Source organism: Cydia splendana, chromosome 12 (genome assembly GCF_910591565.1).
Source record: "Cydia splendana chromosome 12, ilCydSple1.2, whole genome shotgun sequence".
Classification (NCBI taxonomy): domain Eukaryota; kingdom Metazoa; phylum Arthropoda; class Insecta; order Lepidoptera; family Tortricidae; genus Cydia; species Cydia splendana.
In genome coordinates, this window is record NC_085971.1 from 3,304,025 (window position 1) to 3,328,259 (window position 24,235).

General features: G+C 37.3%; 2 protein-coding genes across 3 annotated transcripts in view; both read right to left on the bottom strand.

Annotated features, from left to right (window-relative positions):
* LOC134795297 (large subunit GTPase 1 homolog) overlaps positions 1 to 16,307 on the bottom strand; it is a 31,551-nt gene extending 15,244 nt beyond the window's left edge. Inside the window, exons 1-6 of the mRNA XM_063767109.1 lie at positions 16,082 to 16,307; positions 7,225 to 7,448; positions 6,075 to 6,168; positions 4,427 to 4,554; positions 3,738 to 3,858; positions 2,671 to 3,162 (exon numbers count right to left, since the gene is read on the bottom strand). Of these exons, the coding sequence (XP_063623179.1) occupies positions 2,671 to 3,162; positions 3,738 to 3,858; positions 4,427 to 4,554; positions 6,075 to 6,168; positions 7,225 to 7,448; positions 16,082 to 16,174 (1,152 nt within the window). The 5' untranslated portion in view covers positions 16,175 to 16,307. The remainder of the gene's footprint in view (positions 1 to 2,670; positions 3,163 to 3,737; positions 3,859 to 4,426; positions 4,555 to 6,074; positions 6,169 to 7,224; positions 7,449 to 16,081) is intronic.
* A 656-nt stretch (positions 16,308 to 16,963) lies between these two features.
* Positions 16,964 to 24,039, bottom strand: LOC134795763 (trimethylguanosine synthase-like). Of its 2 annotated transcripts, none has more exons than XM_063767698.1 (10): positions 23,817 to 24,039; positions 21,987 to 22,094; positions 21,247 to 21,382; positions 20,181 to 20,308; positions 19,976 to 20,042; positions 19,726 to 19,855; positions 19,335 to 19,498; positions 18,540 to 18,724; positions 18,063 to 18,182; positions 16,964 to 17,774 (listed from the first exon to the last, which is right to left on the bottom strand). In XM_063767698.1, the coding sequence occupies exons 1-10, from the start codon at positions 23,952 to 23,954 to the stop codon at positions 17,631 to 17,633; spliced, it is 1,320 nt and encodes a 439-aa protein (XP_063623768.1). In that variant the 5' UTR covers positions 23,955 to 24,039; the 3' UTR covers positions 16,964 to 17,630. The 2 variants fall into 2 exon arrangements, with proteins under 2 accessions (XP_063623768.1, XP_063623769.1); XM_063767699.1 differs by having other exon boundaries at positions 21,247 to 21,367; positions 23,817 to 24,038.
* Between the last annotated feature and the right edge of the window lie 196 nt (positions 24,040 to 24,235).

A 24,235-nucleotide genomic window follows, 5' to 3' on the forward strand; every position in this document is an offset into this window, starting at 1 on the left:
TCTCCGAAACTACTGTGCTAAAATTTTGAAAAAAAAACAAGATAGTTCTTTACCTATCTATAGGAAAACCTATTAGAAATGTGCAGTCAAGCGTGAGTCGGACTTAATTATATAATTATAGACATTTCACTCACGTTTCATATGAAAAAATACATTGTTACAAATTGTGTAACCCTTTAAACGCGACGCGAGTCCGACTCGCACTTGGCCGGTTTTCTTTAAATGTCCCGGTTTGAGTCCCCACACTTATGGCAACCCTACACTAGTGAGAGTGATTATCTTTTGGAAATTAAGTGCCATAATATTCCACAAAAGGGGTAAGTCATAGTATAAGTCTTGTAAAAATCAAATATCAAGTATAACATCGATTAGTTTTGCAGTTAGAATAAATTTAATTGTATTCGTTTTAGCGTAACGTAATGCCCTTTTTGATGGACGCACAACAGAGTGCGCATAGACTGAGCTAGTCAGAAAGGCAGCGGGTAGGCAGAGAAACCCTGTCGGACACCGGACAAAATCTCTCCTGGCGCCCACATAGTTTTAAGTCTAGGTTTAGTTAGTTAATAAACACTTAGTCTGTATTTATAGTCTACATTATTTTAACTCCCTCGACAACACATAACAACTTTTATTTAAATACCTAAAGATACAGACTATAAGGTGGGCCAATACTTAAATAGATTTCATACGCGTGACTTCTTCTTCTTCTTCTTCCTCGCGTTATCCCGGCATTTTGCCACGGCTCGGGAGCCTGGGGTCCGCTTGACAACTAATCCCATGATTTGACGTAGACACTAGTTTTTACGAAAGCGACTGCCATCTGACCTTCCAACCCAGAGGGGAAACTAGCTAGGCCTTATTGGGATTAGTCCGGTTTCCTCACGATGTTTTCCTTCACCGAAAAGCGACTGGCAAATATCAAATGACATTTCGTACATAAGTTCCGAAAAACTCATTGGTACGAGCCGGGGTTCGAACCCGCGACCTCGGGATTGAAAGTCGCATGCTCTTACCGCTAGGCCACCAGCGCTCATTTCATACGCGTGACTAATAATTAAAAACTAAAATATATATTTTTATATAATAATTTGTGACGTTCCACGGGAAAAGGTACCTTATGAGGGTTTCTAGTTTCGGAGATATTAAATGTTTTGTAAAGAGGTGAAAAAATGCTAATTTTTTTTTTATTGTGTGATCTGAAACCTTAATGCGTAACGTTTGTTTACCTGTTTTTATTGTTGTTATAAGTTAGTTATAAGCCTAGTAATGTCGTCTCAGAGTTTAGTAGAAAAGGTACCTTATGGAAAAAAGATTGAAAATTCCCAAAAAAACTAGTCAATACGGGAAAAGAAGTTTGGTAGAGAACTGTATTAGCATTCTGCAAAACTAATTTGATAATTTCAGTTCTGGTTGGGGCGCCTCGCAAATATTATAACCGTACATTGACCGACATCACAAATCCAAGTAGACTGCTATTATACCAAAGTTACTCTCGTCAAGTCTTTCTTAACTAGAATGATCTTCATTTGGTTTGGTCGCATGCAGTAAATCAGCCATTGGTTTGCTGAAAAATGCCAATACCCGACGCATTACCTTATGGAATATCTGAGGTCATTGAACCTCAATGCCGCTCATCTTCAATAGCAACCGAAATATATTATTGATAAGAAATAGACGATTTATACCATTACCAAAATATTATTAGTTTATCCTAACTGGTCCATCATCATCATGCCTCGTCATGTAACTTGACCACAAGGTACCTTTTCATTACATACAAATTATTGGTCTTTTTTAAGATTATTATGACGAAGAACTAATAAAATTTGGGGCAGTTTAATGTAAATTAATATTTTCTATTCATAAAAGATAAACTGTAATATGATTGATATTTTGTAGTGATGTATTATTAGATTTATTTCCATAAGGTACCTTTTCGTAAATGTATGGAGCAAATACTGTTATTGTTATGTAAGTTTAAAGTGGCATAAGGGGTTAAATATAGTATTTAGTTGGGGTTTTAGGATTTATTTCATTTGAATGACAGAATTTCTTTCATATGTGCTCAGAAAAATTGATTGTGTGTCACATTAAAAGTAAAAATATTCAATTTTGTGATTTTATATGAGAAAGTCAGAAAATACATTTTCACCTCTAAATCGGTATTGTTTTTTGCTTAAACTGTCTGTCAGTGTCGTTTTCTAATAGATAAAATTGAAATCTTGCGAGCTCATTGCAATCACTCGTGAAAATGAAATAAAACTTTATTTTCAAGAGATTGGTTAGTATACACATAAATCAGTCGATATCAAAAGTTTCTATTTGCATTACAGAACAAGTCGCAATATTTTTTTAATCTCAGATATATAAGGTATTATTATTTGTAGTCAACTATGTAACTTACTTCAGGAACATAGTTTTTTAGGCGGCTAAACTTAAAACTTCTCTATCGTAAAGTTGCTCATTTCACAACATTATTTTCAAAAAATCATATCTCTGTAACTACGCAACCTAGAAGGTTGATCTTTTATGTTATCGATAGCTTATTTATTGTAGATTACTGGGGTATGCATAACTCCATACCCGCCATAAGGTACCTTTGACCGTGGGACGTCACATTTGAATTTTACCTAGTGATTTCTTTTACTTATTAACATTTTAAAAAATTACCTTCTTTGTCTGCATCAGCACATTGACAGTACTCGATTTCCCCACATTCGGATAACCAATCATACCAACTGTTATCCTTGGTGGGTTCTTCAAATAGCTCAATTCCTGCTTTTTCAATACCTCCACCAACCGATCTCTATCAAAAATCTCATATGAATTCTCCACCCTCTTTTCAATATTTTCTGTAGTGTCCCCACTTTGCAAAGGTTCTATCGGCTTCCCTAATCGTAGACTCTCTAGAACCGTGTCTAAACTATCTTGTATCTTGCTCAATCTATCAGCAGTACTAGAGACGGCACTATCGAGATCTTGGATCTGCTTTTTAAACAATTCTATATCTTCTTCCGTAGATCTTAGGGCTTCTTTTTCATCGTCAGAATCGGCTGACTCTGTGTCGGAGTCTGAGTTGGGTTTTTCTGTTTCACTCTCTTCAGAGATTTTTCTCTCTTTGTTTGTTTCTTTTGCGGCGGAGAAAAATATTATAGGGACATTCTGTAAGAAGAAAAGTTTTTAAGAGGTAGGAATTTGTGGTAAACCAATTCAATTCAATTGCAGGCCAAGACAAAGGGTAAAAACGGGACCCTATTACAATGACTCCACTGTCTGTCTGTCACCAGGCTGTATCTCATGGCTCCTCTACACGATGGGCCAACGCCGGCCACTCCAAGGGACGCAGCAATGCGGTAGAATGAGATAGCAATATCACTTGCTCCCATGGAGTGGCCGGCGTTGGCCCATCGTGTAGATTAGCCATCATGAACCGTGATAGTCGTAGTAGAACCGTTGCCGCTATAACAACAAATACTAAAAACAGAATAAAATAAATATTTAAGTGGGACTCCAATACAACAAACGTAATGTTTTTGCCATTTTTTGCGTAATGGTACCGAACCCTACGTGCGCGAGTCCGACTCGCACTTGGCCGGTTTTTTATTTTGACAGTATGAATTCTATATGTAGTACGATCGACCACACTGTTAACAACCCATTGGTAAACCTCATTACAAGAGGCATAAAGTCCTTATGTTGTAGTTACTTTTACATATCCTGTGAAACTTAAAACTTACCTCTTTGCCGAAATACTCTGCCCACACCTTCCTTTCATACTCGGTGGTCAAATCAGCCTTGTTGAGAAGTAAGATACATTTGCATTTCTGCTCACTCGCGTATTTCTCCAAGTCGGCACACCTGTAAGTTTAGATGGGCAAGTTGAAGGTTTCTAAAAAGTTGTACCTATTCAAGTAAGTTTTGGAATGAATACGATAACTCAAGAAACTTCCGAAATCGTTCCATGTGGAAAGTTTAGCAGTCTTCGAACTTTCTATCGGAACGTGAGTCCCTGTAAAGTATCCAGATTCTTAATTCCACCAAAGATAATTTGATATAGAGGCGGATTGACAAAGTAATTTTTGTAGCCACAGCAAATTTACTGCCTTTTTTCAACAATAGTATGGTATAGGGTAAAGGTATCTTTTCGAGCGATGGCGCCATACCTTTGGCCTATACTCGAGTAGATCGCGACACTTTTTGACATTTAATAAATTTAACACATATCAGTGAAAGAACAAGGATCAAAGTCAAATGCGGTTCTAAAAGTTTTAATCAGTTGTTGAAAAATAGCAGACTAACCCGTGGTTAACTGGTAAAACCTGGAGTTACCATGCAATTGTACTGGGGTACCCGGGTTACTGGGGTGTTTGCAAGTGGCCCCTAGTGGCCTCTTCTCTGAGGGTTAGAATCACCATATGTAGCAAACCTGAACAGAAGTGGGTTCCTGGCGTCCAATAGTATGAGCACAACGTCTGCTTTCTCCAGCGTCCGCCATAGCTGCTTCCATAGCTCTAAGTTACGTTCGTAAGGCGTTAGCGCTGCACCTAGCTTCGCCTGAGGAAAATTACAATGCTGAATATGGTTATAGGCTCACGGGGCCTACCGTGAACACAGAAGTTCGCAAATTCCGAGCATCTTTCTCTTTTAGTCCATTTAAGGCGTAATTAGAGTGACGGAGAAAGATGCCCGAAATTTGCGAACTTCGGTGTTAGCGGTAGGCCCTAATATCCCTACAAACAAAGACTGATTACCGCAATGTTTTTTCAATTTAATTATTGAGTATTTTTCTCAATTATGGAAAAACAGCTGATTAAGGTGAAACTTTGTACACAGATAGTTCATAACCTGGAAAAGGATATATGGTATTTTTTAAACCCAAAATTAATTCGCTAAAGCTTTAAAATGGGGGTTGAATGTAAGGCAGTAAGTTAGGAAGGTGGAGAGCGGCTTAAGGACTTATACGCAGACGAAGTTGCGGGCTGAGTCTATAACCTCTGGTGTCCCAGTAGTACAAATTACGCCCAATGAAATTGAAATAATTATGAAACGGAACAGAGTTGCTTTTGTTTCGTTACAATTGATTTAAACGAAACAACTTCAATTCTATTCGATCTAATAAAATTTATTCAAATTTGAATGCCAATTTTTCTTGTATAGTGGGCCCCGTGCATGAACTATAGGGGGCAGCATAGGAGCCGTCAGATTTTAGGCGCGAGGCGTAAATGTGTCGTTTATGCTTCCGATGTAGCCCCACAAGATGGCAGAACCTACTATGCACAAGGAAACGTACCGACGAGAACGGTAGATGGTAGCACTTGCTTTGGCAATATACCTACATGGGGACATATGTTTCCGATTCAGGCCACAAGATAGCAGACCCTCCAACGCGCACGGTCCCTATAATTCATGCGCGTTAAGAATGCAGTAAAATCATCAGTGCCCGCCGGCCTAGCAATGCTCGTAACCAATCATATCGTTCCTAATTAGAAAGTATGCCTTCACCTGGTCACTGTGAACGTGATTTTCTAATCAGGAACGATTCGATTGATTACGTGCGTGGCTTGGCCAGCGAACGATGATGATTTTACTGCATTCTTAATGCAAACGAACTATAATTATGTTCTAAACACAGACTACACAGACACCACATTTCGAAGCGTTTACAAAGAGCAGTAGGCCACATATGTACAATTTTACTTATGAAATAATACGAATACAGCAGCACAATAGAGTATACATTCTATATTATAGTAACCGAAGAACACCCCTAAAGTTTAATAATTATAAATATTTTTAAAATACTCGAGTAGTAGTCCTAATTGTGGACGCAACTGAAATAAGCGGTCGCTCTGCCATACTAAATTTGTACGAGAGAGCATATGTGTGGTGACCTCGATGGACTTATGTGCTCCGTCTAGTAATTGGATCCTATAGATCATAGATCTGCAATAAATGATTTTTATATTTTATTTATTTTATTTTATAAAATATATAATTTTATTATATAGGCTAGGAAAAAAAAAGTATTTTAATTGAGGTGGTCTGTGGTGCTAAATAAAATAACAAATGTGTACCTGTAAGTCATTGAGGTGGCGACGCCAGTCCAGGAATGACTCTCTTTCGCGGTTGATCTGCTCCTCTGCAGTGATGCCTGGGCTCCAAGCTGGCCTGGAAAATAAAAACAAGAATGAATATGAATTACTACAAAATGTTTATTTACCTAGCTGATATGAGTTATAATTTGATGATTCCCTAGAATACACCTGATTCAATAGTCTAGGATCACAAATAAAATAATAATGATTAACTGTAAACTGAGATAGATGTCATAATATACTAAAGAAAAAGTGACCAAGTCAATTAACACTTTGACTACCGAGAACCCGCCTGGTAGGCACTCGTAATGTTTGCTCAGATGCCGGACAACCCGCCCAGCGGGTTGTTTTGTACGCAGATATAGACGACCGGTTTCTGGGGTAGTGCGCCGTTTTTTGCCCGGTTGCGAAAGTGTTAAAACCAAAATTTTACTCATGTTGACGGTCTGACGCCCGGCAACGGAATCAACGAAAAAATAGGAATTTCCGTTGCCGGGCGTCAGACCGTCAACATCTCCTGAGGATGCCTCGTAGAGAGGCGAAACACGTGTCGAATATTGTTCTTTTGGTGGTGGTTTGTTATATTTATTTGCGTATTTATTTAATTGCATGTAAAAAATATGCAAGTAAGTATAACGGGTTAGCACTGATCGACTAGCACATTATCTTTTCGTGGATTAGCAAAGTAAAATTTTGGTTTTAATTAATATGGATTTCCGCAAAGTAACGCCTGAATCTATTCACTAGTGACCAAGTCTACCATGCCATCGTTGAAAGTTTAGGCGCCTATAATTACATAATTTGACTTATTTAGTTGCAATGACGACCGGTCTGGCCTAGTGGGTAGTGACCCTGCCTACGAAGCCGATGGTCCCGGGTTCGAATCCCGGTAAGGGCATTTATTTGTATGATGATACAGATATTTGTTCCTGAGTCATGGTTGTTTTCTATGTATTTAAGTATTTATATATTATATATATCGTTGTCTGAGTACCCACAACACAAGCCTTCTTGAGCTTACCGTGGGGCTTAGTCGATTTGTGTAAAAAAATGTCCTATAATATTTATTTATTTATTTATTTATTATTTATTTATTTAAATGATTATCTGTTCAAAGACCTATCCTGACCTTCTAGGCACTGTGAGTGGCTCATCAAAGTTAGGCTGCGAAGTGGCTGCCTCCACCTCACTCGGCACAGACTTCACATATTTGAGGTTCATCTTTTCAGCAGTGAACTCCCTCTGCGCCAGCTCCGCTGTGGACAAGAACTCTTGCAGCGAGGACTCGGCTGTTACCGACTGCAGGTTCAGCCGACCCCAGTCGTAGCCATCGTTGATCTCAGTTGTGTGAAGCTGAAATCAACCATTAAATTATTTCATACTAATGTATTCATTATTAAAACGAAAATAGTTATTTACGATACAAGTGCGGAAAAGAGGAAATTCGAAACGAGTGGCGATAAATTAAAACACGACCAAAGGGAGTGTTTTAAATCAACATGAGTTGCGAATTACCTATTCGCACGTGTACATACAACGTTTTACAGTACATATGTGACGTCCCACGGCAAAAGGTACCTTATGGCGGCTGGCGCTTACGTCGCATAGCGCCGCAATAATATTGGAGCGGCGTTAATAATAGCGTAAGCTTCTATTCTATTCTATTCTAAATTATGTTTAAGTATGGATGGCAAAATGTTCCCCATGTGCAAGCACTCAAGTTTCACAGGAAGGTGTGAATACTCTAGGGTTAAAGTTACAGGGGTTCATAAACTAATACTACTTCAGGTGAGACTAACATACATACATGTACACTCGGGTGCAAAGAAATCGGACCACCCCAGCATTTTCAACATTTTTTCAATTTGTGTAAAAACTGTAACCTCGATCATGATAATTTAAATACCACGTGGTAGATAATTTTCTGCCCTATCAAATGACATCAATATTCAGGGGTGGGGATGGATATTGTGCAAAATATGGGCCTGGAAATCACCCCCCTCCAACTGCCTCATTAGCGCATGCACTAATTGACCACTTATCATTAGGTATAAAAACAGTCATTATCATTGTTTATGCATCATTCGTGATTGGTACGTCTTCCTGAACACTACTCTCATCGCCTGAACCTGGAAAAACTGGAGAAAAATGGATACTACCTCGACTGAAGCCGGCCAAGCAGTTGCCCTATTGCAGGGAGGGCTTAGTCAACGTGCAGTGGCTCGACAACTCAACCTATCGAAGTCATCGGTTCAACGTGTCTTCCAGAGATTCCGCGTAGATCAGACGTTATCCAGAAGACCCGGAACTGGCAGAACTCGCATCACTTCTGAGAGAGATGACCGTTTCATCGTTCTTACCTCGCTACGAAATCGTCGACTGAATGCCGTTCAGCTTCAGCAGAAGCTCCTAGAGACCAGGAATGTGTCTATCAGCCGATGGACAGTTAGAAGACGACTGAAGGAGAAGGAATTGACAGCTCACAGAGCTGCAAATGGCCCAAAACTCACCCCAATACATCGTGGACAACGACGCGTCTTCGCTCGCGAACATGAAGAATGGACCCTTCAGCAATGGAGTTCCGTACTTTTTTCCGACGAGTGCAGGATAACTTTGTCTGGCAATGACGGACGGGTACGAGTCTACCGAAGACCTGGGGAGCGGTTCTCTCAATGCTGCATCGAGGAACGTGTTGCTTATGGTGGGGGGTCAATCATGGTCTGGGCTGGTATTTCTTTGGAAGCGAAGACGGACATTGTGTTCATCACAGGGCCAGGTACCAGACCGAATTCAGGCGGTTTGACTGCACGTCGGTACGTGGAGGAAATCCTGGCTGATCATGTGGTCCCATTTGCGGGTTATATCGGCGATGAGTTCATCCTCATGCAAGATAACGCTCGGCCGCATACAGCCCGGATCACTAAGGAGTACTTGGAGGAGGTCGGCATCAGAGTCATGGAGTGGCCAGCTCGCAGTCCTGACCTAAACCCGATCGAGCACATTTGGGACGAGTTGAAAAGAAGAATCCGGGCCAGAAATCCCGCCCCTGAATCCTTACTGGAGCTAAAGACTGCGATCGAAGAAGAATGGGCGGGCATCCCTCAAGACACTGTAAAAAAATTCATAAGATCAATGAAAAACCGAATGACTGCATATCGTAGGGCTAGAGGAGGCAATATACGGTATTAAAATGCTGAAAATTGTTTTAATTTTTACTTGATATCTTTAGAATCGCAGTTTTCCCATTATGCATAAGTTTCACTCCAGTATGCATTTTTAGGGTGACAAAGTTCTTAGCCCTGAAAGCCTGAAAATATTGGAAGTAAACCTGTGAAAAGCACATCAATTTATAGAGGAAAAGCCAACCTTTCATTAGGTATATAATATGTCACAGTAGCACATACAGTTTTTACAGAAATTGAAAAAATGATAAAAATGCTGGGGTGGTCCGATTTCTTTGCACCCGAGTGTATATCCTCATGTGCATTACAATGCACACTCAATTTCAATCTAAAGGGGTTGGCTGGTCGAAGTATTTTGCAGATGGCGCCAGCATAGCTTGCCCTGTCAATCCCTAGAATTATCAATTTTTTTTTAATGGAATTTTATGCCTTGGATCCAGGCCCTTTAAGCCAAATTTCATAAAAAAAGGGGCAAGCTATGATGGCGCCATCTCTGCAAACCTTTGACAGCTGCCAATCCCATTAGAACCTTTCTTAAACCAAACAAATTTGTCATTTACGGAAATTAGATATTTTACAAAATAGAGCTTTGCGTGTGTGCGGAGGCTTCATTCGCAGCACCCCTGTTATAGCTATGGAAAGTGAACTCTCCATTCCTCCTCTGGTTGTGCGTCGTTATTGGTTGGGTTGTAGATTTTTTCTAAGAATAAGATCAAGATCAAACAGCCCCATTATTTCCGCGTTACAGAGCATTTTGGCTAAACGTAATCTATTTTCTGATAAAAAATTTCCTTTGTTAGCAAACATCTATGATGAATGGAAAGATTTACCTGTGCATCACTGTGACAAATTGGATATGTACTCTTTGAACATGTGGGTGTCCTCGGTCGACACCAGGTCATGTATAAAGGATAGTATTGATTATATTGATGTTCCTAAGCGGCATCAACAGAATGAGGCTTTAAGAAATTCTGCATTGAGAGTGCTTACTGAGCAGTATATCCAATTTTATAAAATATACACTGATGGTTCGAAATGTGTACAAGGTGTTGGAGCAGCTCTGTTTGATCCTCAGTGCAATGTTTCACTCATGTGGTCGCTTCATGATGACGCGTGCGTTATGCGAGCTGAACTTGTAGCTATTAAAGAAGCTCTGTGTTATGCAAAGAATCTAGTTAATAGTGCTCCAGTTGTGATACTGTCTGACTCAAAGAGTTCACTTCAACACCTTAATCGTTGTGTTTATGGACAAAGAGGCATGCCTATTGCGTATGAGGCTCTCCAGTTGATTCATGAGTTTATTTGTAACGTTAAGGTTGTCAAATTACAGTGGATTCCTTCCCACGTAGGGTTAGCAGGAAACGAGGCAGTAGATAAGCTTGCTAAAACCGCTGTAATGGATGGCTCTGTACTAGATTCTATACCATATCCAAGTGAAATGTCCAGTAAAGAAAACATGCTCCATTCCATATTGGTTTGTAGAACAAATTGATTTATCAGAACAAAACATTGTCAAATTCATAGACTGTCTACGTAATATTAGTTTTAGTGATGTATTTTCAGCAGCCAATCCAAATGCAGCTTTTGATAGTTTCTTTGAGATATTTGACCTACTCTATAAATTATGTTTTCCTAAGAAAAGAAATAGAATTAACACTACGACTAAACCTAAATGGATAACAAATGGTATTAAAAATTGCTGTAAACGGAAAAGAGAATTGTTGTGGAAATATAGACTGACACGAAACCCTGACCTAAAAGAAAAATTAACATGTTATTCCAGACATCTTAAAAGAATTATAAGCAGTGTTCAAAGATCCAAAAATGACAGCTATATTGAACGATCAAAGAATAAAACAAAAGCCACCTGGAAAATTATTAACCCATCTAAGGCTAGGTACCCTACTGAAAACATTAAGCAAATTGTATCCAATGGAAAGACAGTTACACATCCTAAAGATATTGCAGAGGAATTTAATAACTATTTCGTGGACCAAGTTCGTCCTGTTATTCCTCATAATAGCACTAGCAACAAAAATAACTATAAGAAAACAATGACATACTATGCTAACTCCCTATTTATGAAACCGACTAATCCTGATGACATAAAGCTAATAATAAATTCTTTAAAAAATACTAATAGCACTGGATACGATGGTATACATACGAAAATAATAAAACAAACATCTGATATTATCTCTCCTATACTCAGCCATATAGTAAATTTATGTATTGAGCATGGTGAGTTTCCTAGCAAACTAAAGGTATCCATTGTGAAACCTCTTTATAAAAAGGAGGATAAATATGACATGAAGAACTACAGGCCTATTGCGTTAATCTCTGTCTTTGCCAAAATCATAGAGAAAGTTATATACAACAGTCTTTATAATTACTTTGAAAAAAAAAACTTATATGCAAACGAACAAAAAGGGTTTCGAAAGGAAAAATCGATAAATTTGGCAATTTTTGATTTAGTACAAAAGGTAATCAATAACATGGACAAAAAAATCCCTACATGCGCTTTATATATGGACATGTCAAAAGCGTTTGACTTTGTTGACCATAATATTCTCTTAGACAAACTACATGCTTATGGAATTCGCGGTAATGTTTTCAGTCTAATCCGTTCCTACTTGAGGGACAGGAAACAAATTACACAAATTAAAAGAATATCTCCCAGTACGAAAAAAGAGGAAACCTACTCATCTAACTTTAGGAACATTTGTTATGGGGTACCCCAGGGAAGTGTGTTGGGCCCACTATTGTTTTTAATTTACATTAATGATATGCCTAAAGCCACGGTACACCCGATGGTTCTCTTTGCAGATGATAGCACCATTATTTTTTCTGGACATAATGTAGAATCGTATGAAACTGACATTAATAATACCTTAGAAACTATTATAGAATGGCTTGATAACAATAATCTTAGAATAAACCTGGACAAGACCAATATTATGACATTTAAGCAAAGAACCAAATCCACTAGTTTAAACATAGTTTATAGGGGACATAAAGTGAATGAAACGGACGTAACAAAATTTCTAGGATTAAGTATAGATAATAAGTTGACTTGGAAAACACAAACTGACAATATATGTAATAAATTAAGTAAATATTCATACGCCTTATACAATTTGAAAAAAATCGCAAACGAATCGACACTTTTAACCGCCTATCATGCTTATGTCACATCTAATTTAAGATATGGTATCCTTTTTTGGGGAAACTCCAGCAATAAAGAATTTGTATTTAAGGCTCAGAAGAAATGCATACGAACGATTTGCGGGGTCCAAGAAAGTGAGCCATGTAAACCATTATTTAAAAGGCTTAAAATACTTACATTGCCATGTTTGTATATATACGAAATGACCAATTTTGTAAATACAAACCACAACCTATTTAGTAAGTTTAAAAGTGTTCGCCTGCAAAACAAACTAAAGTCTTTGCAAAAAGTACCAAGTAAAACGGCATTTTTACAAAAAAGCATACTTGGAATGGCTCACAAAATATATAATAAGTTACCGGAGAATATAACAGCATGTAAGGACAAGGATAATGTTTTTAAAAGAAACCTAAAAGCTTTCCTTACCGAGAAAGCATACTACTCTATAACAGAATTTTTGACTGACTTGTAATTATTGATCCTGACCACTATTATCACATAATATTAAGATTTTATTTTCTTCTAATTACCTATTAAGATTTACTGCATGTGATAACCCTGTTTTGACTATTATTGTTTATCTGTGATATTACGATTAGAGTGTGTATTTTTATTGAATTTGTATGCCAATAGGCACGACATAGTGATACTGAAACATTTATTTAACATCTTGTAACCTACCTATGTTGAACAAATAAATCTTTGAATCTTTGAATCTTTGTGAAGTAATTCCCAGATTAAAAAAAAGATGTTTACAAAAATGGGAATACCATTTTGGAGAACAAGCTTTATCAAGGGGTGTAGGAATCTGGTACAGAACAATCCAAGCTAGACCCTTGTGGATACCCTGGTTTGATTCTGCCAATGTCGCAAGAAAAGTGTTAGTCTCAGCTTTCCGAGTCCGGTCCGGACACATCCCTACAAATAAGTTTCTGTGCATGATGGGTGTTAAACCGTCCCCTCTGTGTCTAGTCTGTCAGAGGACTGATGACTTGTCTCATGTGTTGTTGGACTGCGTCCGGAATTCGGATTTGAGAAGAAGAATTTTTGGTAGTTTTGGTTCCATGCACAATGGACAGATCAATTGTTGGTTGGCAGAACCTTTATCTGATAATGCAATCAGTGTATTCCACTTTATTGATCTCTCCCTTGAGTAGGGAACTATGAAAGCACCCATGAGGCTGACATGTTCACCTAGAGTGTCCAAAGCCTCTTTAAAAATAAGATTAAAAAAAATAAAAAACCAAACAAAGTAGCATTTCTTGTTTCGTTGCTTCCTCACTCAAACGAAATTCATCTCTATTTACTGTGCAACAATGTTCAAATTGAAAATAAGAAAATGTATGGTGGGGGCCTTATGAGAATATAACGAAAATTAATAAACACTTTGTATCCTTATTCATAAAACTTTACGGGCCTGATTTAGTTCAATTATGTTTTATCCCTTTCTCACAAATACATAAGTCAAAATGACAGATTATTAGGTAATCGAGGTTTGTAGTGTGTTTATGAATAAAGCCGGGTATTCATTAGGCAACATTTGTTAATAAACTGTTTATGAATTTGATCACCATGTTTTGCAACAAGTTTACCGTAAACACTGTTTCTGAAACTTAACAGTCCACGCTAGTTTAGTTGTTGCTAGGATGTCGCCCGAGGAGGTAGTACTATTTACTACACACTCACACACATACACTCGATGACATTTGTTTATAAACGTTTATAAACTGAATGTTTCATCTTGCTCTCCACCTAGAGTGGGGAACACAGCAACATGTTTATGCAACAATATTTCATCATCCTTGTTTATAAACATGTTTACAGAGGTGATGAAACATCGTGTAACACTGTTTATAAACAGTCATTAAACAGTGTTTATTAACCCATTCAGGGCCAGCGACTCAGCGTATGGGTCATGCTGAAACAGTTCCGCAGGGCCAGTGACTCACATGTGAGTCTTGAATAAATTGTGATTTAAACTTAAACGAAACGTAATTTGATGTAATAACGTAAGTATCATATAAGCTAACAACCATTTCTATAAGGTATATTAGGTAAAAAAATTATAAACACGTATTTTTTAATGAAAACAGGGTCTAGAATATTCAAGTTTGGTTTACTATCTGTGCAATATAGTAAATATACTGAAATTCTAGATTCATATGCGATGCAAGCAAACAGAAAAATCCATATTTAAAAAATACTTAAAATATATATATTTCAGAAGTTATTGACATGGCTCAAGGTATGGGTCACCGTGGCCTGGCGCTACTTGTAAAAACTACTAATGTTTCCGTAGCAGGCTAAAATAAACTTTATTGGCTGGTTTTAAAGCTTATTTCATGTTGAAGCTGTTTGATATTGTACCATTTTACAACCGATTACTGTTTGGATGATGGTAAGCCACATTTTGTAGGAACCAAACCGTAGTATAATAATATTGTGTTTTGTATGGGGGGTAAGGCAACTAGGATTTTCTCCCACTGTACTTTTATATCATAATATTTGGTGATCGTTGTATTGTATTGTATGTTAGGCAATTACCAACTAACAATGATGTTAAGGTTCATTTTTTTTCGTTTTAATATACGAGTAAAACAAGGCGGTTGAAACAGTCATCACTAACTAATACGAGTATGTATTGTATTACAAATAGTTTGTGACAAATATTTACAAGTTCTTTAAAATATCGTGGTTTCTACGGCAGATTAGAAAGTAAGCACTATAATACATTTTAAGTTCTCTATTGTTACTAATATAATGGCATTTACCAAAACAAAGATAAATGACCGACCAGGTGTAAGCTTATCGGACACACTTGGACAATAAACAAGGAATGCATCCGAGCAGCAGCGGCGCGGTGGTATTATCTTTCATGTGGTATTTGTCACAAGAGTTCAAGAAGTGATTCATCCCATCCCCCCTATTTGAGATGTATTTTGGAGTAACATAGGAAATATTATTTAGTCACGATTTATTCGTGGGCGACTTTATACTCCTGTGCTGTTTAGTTATTTCGTATTTTGTGACCATGAGTATGGATTACCGGAATTTGAACCCGCCTAACCAAACTGCAATAATTAGTTCTTTTTTATAGGCACAGAAAAACGGTGGTTAGTAAAAATATTGCATAATGTTGTTCAACTGGCCGGCTTCATAAGCGGCGATTTATTTACCGTGCGCGCCAGGCTCGAGACCCATAAGCTGAGTCATACGTTTTAGCTAAAAACGGTTTGTATGGTGGCCCGGCGTATTGTGTACGCTCAGCGGTTCGTGGCCATGAATGGGTTAACAAAAGTTGCCTAATGAATACCCGGCTTAAGGGGGTTTTTGTATCCAATATTACAACTTATTAAACTTAATTTATAGCAGTATTCATGTACCTCTGAATGTAAAAGTTGGAGGTTAAAAACATACTGCACATCATTAAGAAATATTCTGTTGAATTAAGCTGATTAGATTGAAGGTACTTCTTACAAAAATAATCAACATTTTGTACTCACATCATGCCTACGGCTCAAACAGGACCAAAACCAGGTATTCTGTATGCAAGCGGTCATTGCACAGTTGTAAAATTATAATATTAATCGTTTTAAACGTGTAGTTGACGATATTAAAGTAAATTGTAAACAACTTACCATTGTGTCTTCAACATGTTTTTTGTGTCGATTCTTGGAAAATCTGTCTTTGATGAGAGCGCGACCTAACGAATCCTTATTCTTCTTCCCCATTTTTCACATGTGTTTGAACCAGTGTTTTATTAAATTACTATTTCTTTATTGAAATATAAATGCGAGTATAAAGTAAACGCAATACGGTCTCACTCAAACTGTCAAGAAACACATGTTTTGTTTTGACACTTGATTCTCGTTGGGTTATGTTCGGAAACGAACATAATATCCAATATGTATATGACACCGTAAGATTGTGAACCCGTTAGTTTATAATCTAACGTAGGTTAGGTTAGGTTAGATTGTAATCTCCCTACCGTCAGTTTATAATTTAACTAGCGAGATTATAAAGTGACGAGTGTTTACAATTTAACGGTGACATATACATAATAACATCGCTATTTATGTTAAGTAAATGTTAATAAAAGCAAAGTTATAAAATAGAATATGCTATTTACCAGTTGAAACTTTCAACTGGATTTTCGACATTGAACTGCAAGAAAGACTTATGAATTTACAAACATTTCTGAACGTACCCCTGATCTTTTGCAAAGCATACAGGGTGAATAAGCCACACGTGTAGTAGATGGGGCAAGTTCCATGTAGATCAAGATATAGGTAGGTATACGTAATATCTGTTAAAGTTCTCCATACATTTACTATGGCGCACTTGATCTTAGGAAAACGTTTAGACCGTACACCGTAAAAGTTTATATATAAGGCCGATATCGTTTTTTTCTTAAGCTTAAGCTTAAGAGAAACTTCATTGAGCCATTTAATTTGAAAGAATGGTTTTAAATAATACACTCTATTGTATTTAATAAAATTTAATTAGTGGAAAATATAAAAATGGGTTATAAAATTATAAGGATATTGTATAGTTATATTAGATACAATCACAAATTATTTATTATCATTTATAATTATACTTCAGATGATTTTGTTATTGAGGAGGATGAGGAGTCCCTACCTACCCTCTTTTTGTATAGACGTTATCCATTAACATTAATCAGTAGATTGATACAAAAAGGGTAACCTACTAGCTCACATATACTTATAAGTTATACAGTTATAAAATTAGTTTTATAATTATGTCTACTTTACTCATATCCAGAATACCTTTATAATAAAGAAAATAAATAAGAAACATCGTTTTCTCATACGACTTATTATTAGAAGTTAGAATGACTATAGACAGAAGCTCTGCGATATATAAATTGTAAACCACACTACACCATTTAATCTTATCCATCAATGCATATGAATGATTACAAAAACATGAACAGGAATACACTCTGGTGCTTACGTACTGGGAGTATACAACACCGACCACCAAAACTGGGAAGTAAGAGACCAGCTGCACAGTTTGCATAAATGAGGCCAAGCATAAGTAAGGCCATTTAGTAATACGATGCAGGAATACCCTGTTCATAATTATAGAAGTATTAAAACGTAATTACTTCAGTTATAATGTTCATATAAGCTTAGACGATCTAACTAATCTGCAGCACAGAAATTAAACCACCATCTGTGAGGGAACCGGATCATTAGAAAAAATGTAATAAACAACTAAAGCCTGAAAACTTTTTCCTTGTCCCGTACGTCCTCCCATCATTTCCTTTATTTCCACAATATCGTTTTCATCAGCAAGCGATTGGATCTGGAACGAGAGTGTTAAATAAATACTAGTACAATAAATGAACGATGCTATAATTATTTCCTACTGTTTTTTAGAATAGCAGCGTTTATTAGAATTCGCTATTTTGACAAAATACTCATCGCAGATCGGCCAGATCGCACACGAAGTCCGAGACCTGGCTGCCCACGCCCCCACACCTAATGGCCAGTAGCAGCGCGCATCCTGCTACTTTCTCAGCTACGAATCTACTGTAGAACATTTCTCTTTCATTCTTCTATCTTTTTCAATTGGACCCCAAAACCCATATACCTGGTCTCTGTTAGAATTTCGGGGTAGGTACAAAGTGACTGAAGAGCTGATTTTTCGAGCCGCTCTCACCAGCTCTGATGCCGGACGGGGTTCTAGCGTCTCTATGTCAAAAGGTTTATCCTGAAAGAAATTGGTGAAGATTGATTTATACATGCCATGATTCTTAAAGTGCATATTTATAAATTTTACTCTGTTATCCAAATGAGAGAAATAACATAAGTAGGTAATGCAATAAATTAATACAAATAACGTTAACTAAGTATTTAGAAACATTTTTGGAAGAGGAATGAATACTTTTTTATCGACCTTTTACTTTTTTATTCGATTGTAATATGTATTTGATTTTCGGTTTTAAGGTCGTTTAAAACCAAATATGCATAAACTTAACCAAATTTTCAAAAACACTGTCATTTTCAACAGCAGGAATTTTATTTAGTTTAATCTGGTATTTTATTGCGTGTAATATTAAATAATAACCTTTACATAGTTGGGGCCGCCCCACGGTGGGCTTAAAAAGACCATGTCAGCTTTTAGGAAAGGCGCCAATTTGGCCATTTCAAAAAAATCCCCGACGAAGAACTGAATCCGATCCTCCACGCCATATATTGTGGAATTGTGTCGAGCCATTTCTACCTTCTTCGGGTCAATATCAATAGCTTGAACTGAAAATGAATTTATGATAAAATGGAGACACGATTAGATTAGACGTGATCTAGAATATAGTATAGAAGGGCAAGGGCGAGGGCAAACACTCGCCCAAACCGAGAGAGGTGATTGCCGCTGGTCGCCCTAAGTGGCCTAAGTAAAAGCATGATAGACGATTATCATGCTACGCCAGCTTTCCTTTGCCGGATGACTTAATGATGTGTTCATGCCTGGAATATGAGAAATTCTCGGCAACATTGCCGCCAGCAAATCAACTAGTGTTGCCCGAAAATGAGTATGCTCAATGTCTTGTGGAGCGCCTAGAAACTTGCTGGATTAAGATCGTATAATCTTACAGCAGACAAGAAGGCGCGCAGTGCAGAGCATTCGTATTGTTTTTCATTAGCAAGAGATTACCGGACTGATAAACGGTGTTTTTTTTATACTGAAATTTAATCGGTATGTGTATATTTTAGGGAATATTTCCACTTGCCAAGCAAAAATACAGTGCATAAGTAATGTGCTTGAAGAACATATATGCGAGTAAGTTTTACGATATCCGTTATATATTGTATAGAGATAATAAGTTAATAAGTGATTTTATGCTAAGAGTATGCTAAAAATGACCTTTTTGTCCACAATTTTTTGCGAATTGAATAGTATTGCCGCCAGCGCCACAAAAAGGATCCATAATTAAATCGTATTGACGCCTCTCTGCAATCTGCCTTGCGATAGGTTCCGGTGTTACGCTGTACCAGCTCTCTTTATCTAATTTGATGCCCTCATCATACCTGACAATAAATCAGATTTTATTGTAAGAGTAGATATTACAACTCAACTAAAATTTTACAGAAACAAAAACATCATTTTTTTTTTGGAAAATGTAGGATGTTTCATAGGCCTAGGTATAAGTAGATAAAATGTCTAAAGTTACACCATAAAATTTACTGAAGAGAAATTGGGACTGCATTTTATTTAAGTATTGAAACTGGATGCAATATGTTGCCTTATTCCAAACCTCGAGAAAAGGTACTTCCGTTTTTTCCAATATTTCCACATAGTCGGGTCTTCTTGCAATTCAGGCGGCATTAATGCGAAGTCATTTGGTCTCGGTATGTTACATTTTTGTGACGCGTTTGTATTACCCACTGTAAAGTGCAAAGAAAAAAATTAAAAAGATTCTCATAAGTACAAGTAAAATCTGTGGTGACTGTGGCCAGGGAATTAATACATTAATTGACCAAATTTACCGAAAAAAATTCACCTACCTGCTTTAAGATTCGATGATTCATCAGCAATAGGAGTTTCCGCGACCAATTCATGTTCCAATAGAGTCTGGATACACATAGAATAAAATTGCATTATTTCAATGTCTAGAGTAGGTAATGGTCAAATTATTAGACTTTTTGTTACTATAAATTATATTTGAAAAACTTGCACGATGATTGTAATAATAAAATACTGAATCGTTACCTGGAGCTGAGCTTGCTGAAGTGCTTTATTGACTCTTTTGTTTTTGAGCTGCCGCTGACGCTGTTTGTTTATCTTCTTCCTATTTACACCTTTGAGTTGGTTGGGTCTCGGCTTCTTGATTTGGAGTTCTGTGAATAAAGTGACTAACTATTTGTAATATGCATTTAACGCATTGTACACAAGTTATCTGTGTCATATCGAGGGATGAGCGGTCAAACCCGATAAGTCGAGATATTTTTTCATCCAAATTAGAACTATATGGAGTTCTTATATCTCGACTTATATTATCGAGTTTGACCGCTTACCCCTCGATGTACATAGGTACAAAAATACCAAAGTGACTATAAGACAGAGAACAATCAAGAGACTTAGACATAATATTTAAAAAAATATGTAAATCAATAAGGCCAAGCGCGCACCACGACTTTTTGTCGCGCGATAATTTAGTCGCAGAAATGTACCTAACGTATGTGTTTATATGGCAGTGCGCGCATATGCGACAAAAAATTCGCAGCGATTTTAAAATTGTGATTTGTCACATTTTTCCGCGACTGCTCGCGACGCGATTGTCGCAAAGTGAATTGCAGCACACGGAGTTGTATGGCCCTGCGCGCACTGCGATAATAAAATCGCACCCCGGACCTCAGTCGGCACTTCGCTCTCCAAGCCTCAACATGTCGGAACCTGCTTCTCCGATGGAGTCTCAAGATGAGACGCTATTTTCAATTTATTTATTTCATAAAGATAACAATGATCTTATTTTTGTTAGTACATACTTAAAAATAATGTTAGTACTTAAAAGCTATATAGTTGTTGACTATTTAATTATGGAAATAGAAGGAGATCACCTTTGTGGTATAAATACTCAAAGTTATACGGCGATCGCATATTAAAGACACGTTTCATGACAAACGACTGTTACGAAATCCAAGTTGTGAATTTTCTGCGATATATTACAGCGCGATTCTAAAATCGTGTCGCAAAAATTAAAAACGTGGTGCGCGCTTGGCCTAACAGTGCATGTAATATATGTAAGTACAGCCAATTTACTGCTAACAATGTTTACCTGAAAAGTTTCGCTCAACCGCTTCAAGAGACGCAGCTTTCTGGCCTATGATGTTGTTGGTTGACCAGTCACCAAAATCTGTTAGTGTATCCTCAACAGCTGATACATCTACTAACGGAACCTGCGCAAATAAGGGCTAAACTTTGTTATCAGGCTTTTTACCATCGCCCACACTGTTACTGGCAGTTCGTAAACCTTATAACAAAAGGCATAAGGTCCACTAATGGACAGTTAAACATTCCCACGGTCGATATCCGAATTGAAGACAAAGGACCATGGGCAACTTTGTATGGAGCCTGGACCCAAGGCCAACAGAAATGAGAGTAAGGTCATTAGATAGGTATTTCCATGCACTTCATTTTTTTCTATGGGCACCAATCGGAATTCCATTGCAAAACTGAGATATTGGTATTTTAGCCAAAATGTCGTCACCCTTATTACCTAGGCAATAGAGTCCAAGTAAGTAAATTAATTGCTGCAGGGTAGATGTTCGCGCACCGCCGGGCGAGCACACCGAATGATTTCCCGCTCGCCCGGCGGTGAACTCTATTGCCTAGGTAATAAGGGTGACGACATTTTGACTAATATATCAAATTCTCAGTTCTGCAATCGAATTCCGCTTGGTGCCCATAGAACGAAATGAAGTACAGAAAAATGCCTATCTAATGACCTAACTCTCAGCTCTGTTGGTTTTGGGGCAATTTTGACGCATATAGTCCTTTACAAAATTATTTACTCACTTGATTCATGGGGTACAGATATTTACGACCTCGCCTTGACGTTTTCGACTGCATCGGTGCACCTGGTATCTGGCCGAGTGTCTTTCGCCAAGCACACTCGGGCGGAAACTGTAATTTTTTTTAAAACAAATATTAAAACCATGTTCATGCTTTTACGCAGCACAGTGAAAGAGGAAGAGCGAAAGAGGAAGAGCAAAGGACCGATCCAATCATTTTTGGATTCACCGATTTGACCGTTTGAGAAGGCTTCTCCCCTATTGGGTTTTAAAAACCTTAAGCCTCCCCCATCCGTACGGAATGACATGTGTAAGCGAGTATAAATGCCATGTAGAGTTATCTTCGTCCGAACTTCCTTCACAACATAAAACTTTAAATTCGATTATTAATATTTAATTTAATTTTAATTATCATTTATTCAAAGACCAACTGAGATCATTTTTGTTAGTACTTACGACTATGACTTATAAAATATTGTTAGTTTTATGATCTATATTCTATACAATGTCAGAGAAAAATAAATTAATTGAAATTAAAAAGAAATGAAATTAAATCAAAATAAAATATAATAATAACGACTTGATTAAATGAAAATAAATATTAGAGCATTAAATTACAAATTAAAGTTAATAATGTTAATTAATAAAAAAATGTCAAAATATTGATAAAATGTCACTTCGATTAATTTCAATTACTGCGCTTTCTTATTTGGTTCGCCTCACAAGTTATCAGGTATCAGTGTACGTATTTTACATTTTGGTTTAGGTGTATAGCACAGCCATTGTTGAGATATACACAGTCTACACGTTCCGAGATCATTTTCAGAATACTGTTGGTACTGGCGCGGATCCGGCGCACCAGGGATGTACATCGCTTGCGCATACTCGCGTAGAAACAGTCAACCCGCGCCTCGGCAAACATCCCTGATGCACTACAGTATCGCGGCAGCCCCATCAGTACCCTGAAAGCGTTATTGAACTGTACTCGAAGAGCATTGTACCGTGTTGCTGTGCTGTGTAGTAGTAGTGTTAGTATATTGTATACCTTGTTTTTATGTATTTTACCTATCCACGTGTTTTCATGATTATCATTAGAATACAATTTTCATATCTGTTTCAAGGTAATGGTAATGACAATTACTGAACCTTATAGACATTTCACCCTGTATAATTTGAGCATTCGAATTTAGAATTTAAGAAATAAACTTTTCACACCACCTATTCGGAAAAGAGCTTTTTCTTCCCTGCTAGGAGGGATCAAAGTGGCACTTGTCCTCCCTGCTAGGAGGGATCAAAGTAACACTTTTCTGTTCTAGCACACTATTTTTACATTTTTTTGCACATTTTTTTTTTAGCTTAAATAATCTGTTTAAGCATCAGATTGTGTCAACACTAAGATTTTTTTATTTTCCTCATAGTTGATGTGAAAAGCAGTATGTGTCACACGGTATCAAAATTATTTCGTCTTGGGCTCAGCGCTCAGGATTCTACTTTAGAATCCATCGCCTCATTCAGGATTCAATGTACGCCCTTGGCGGAAATATATCATTTTGATCCCTTGTAACACAAACTACTATTATCTCGGACCAAAATATGGTCAGATATTTTCATTATTAACGTCATCCTATTAAGTAGATACTTATTGTTTAAATTTGGATTTACCAAACCAAATCAAGACTAGGTCCTCGCACTCGCATACCTACGATCCATATATTATTATATCGAATCCACTAGGTATGGGTAGGTACATATACTTAGTGTAGCTTGATTATTTTTCTAGGACAATATTACATAAGAAATGTAGCATTGCACTAGAAAAATAGTGGAGCCTTACCTGAACCGTATCATACGATTTAACTGTCTTTCGCATTGCTTCAATTCTTTTCTTTTTTGGCTGGCGCCTACGCTGGCGCGGGCGGCCCACCTTTTTATTATTTACTTCCTCTGAATTATTGGCTCGTCGCTGGGGCATCTTGCGTTGTTTATCTAGTAAGATAAATGCAATTTGTAGTAATACTTGTCTAGTGCAGCTAGTGCAACAAGTGTGCTCGTGCTGATGCAAATGTGATGCAATTGTGGATGCAATTGTTGTGAGGTCCTGAGGTCGTGACAGTTGCGCAGTTTGATATGACCATAAACTAATATAGAAGAGGGGAAGTCCGTGATCCGGCAAGGGAAACGCTGATACTGCAAATCTGAAAATTCTGAAATAATAAATCTCTGCCATTGAAGCTTTTTTCGATGTATGCCGTT

What these genes read in the sequence shown, in the direction of transcription:
- LOC134795763 (XM_063767698.1), bottom strand. Translation starts at nt 23,954, where the DNA reads ATGCCCCAGCGACGAGCCAATAATTCAGAGGAAGTAAATAATAAAAAG. An exon ending in ATCTGTACCCCATGAATCAA is followed by an intron (nt 21,383 to 21,986) that starts GTGAGTAAATAA and finishes AACAAAGTTTAG; the next exon opens with CCCTTATTTGCGCAGGTTCC. An exon ending in TTCAGCAAGCTCAGCTCCAG is followed by an intron (nt 20,043 to 20,180) that starts GTAACGATTCAG and finishes ATGTGTATCCAG; the next exon opens with ACTCTATTGGAACATGAATT.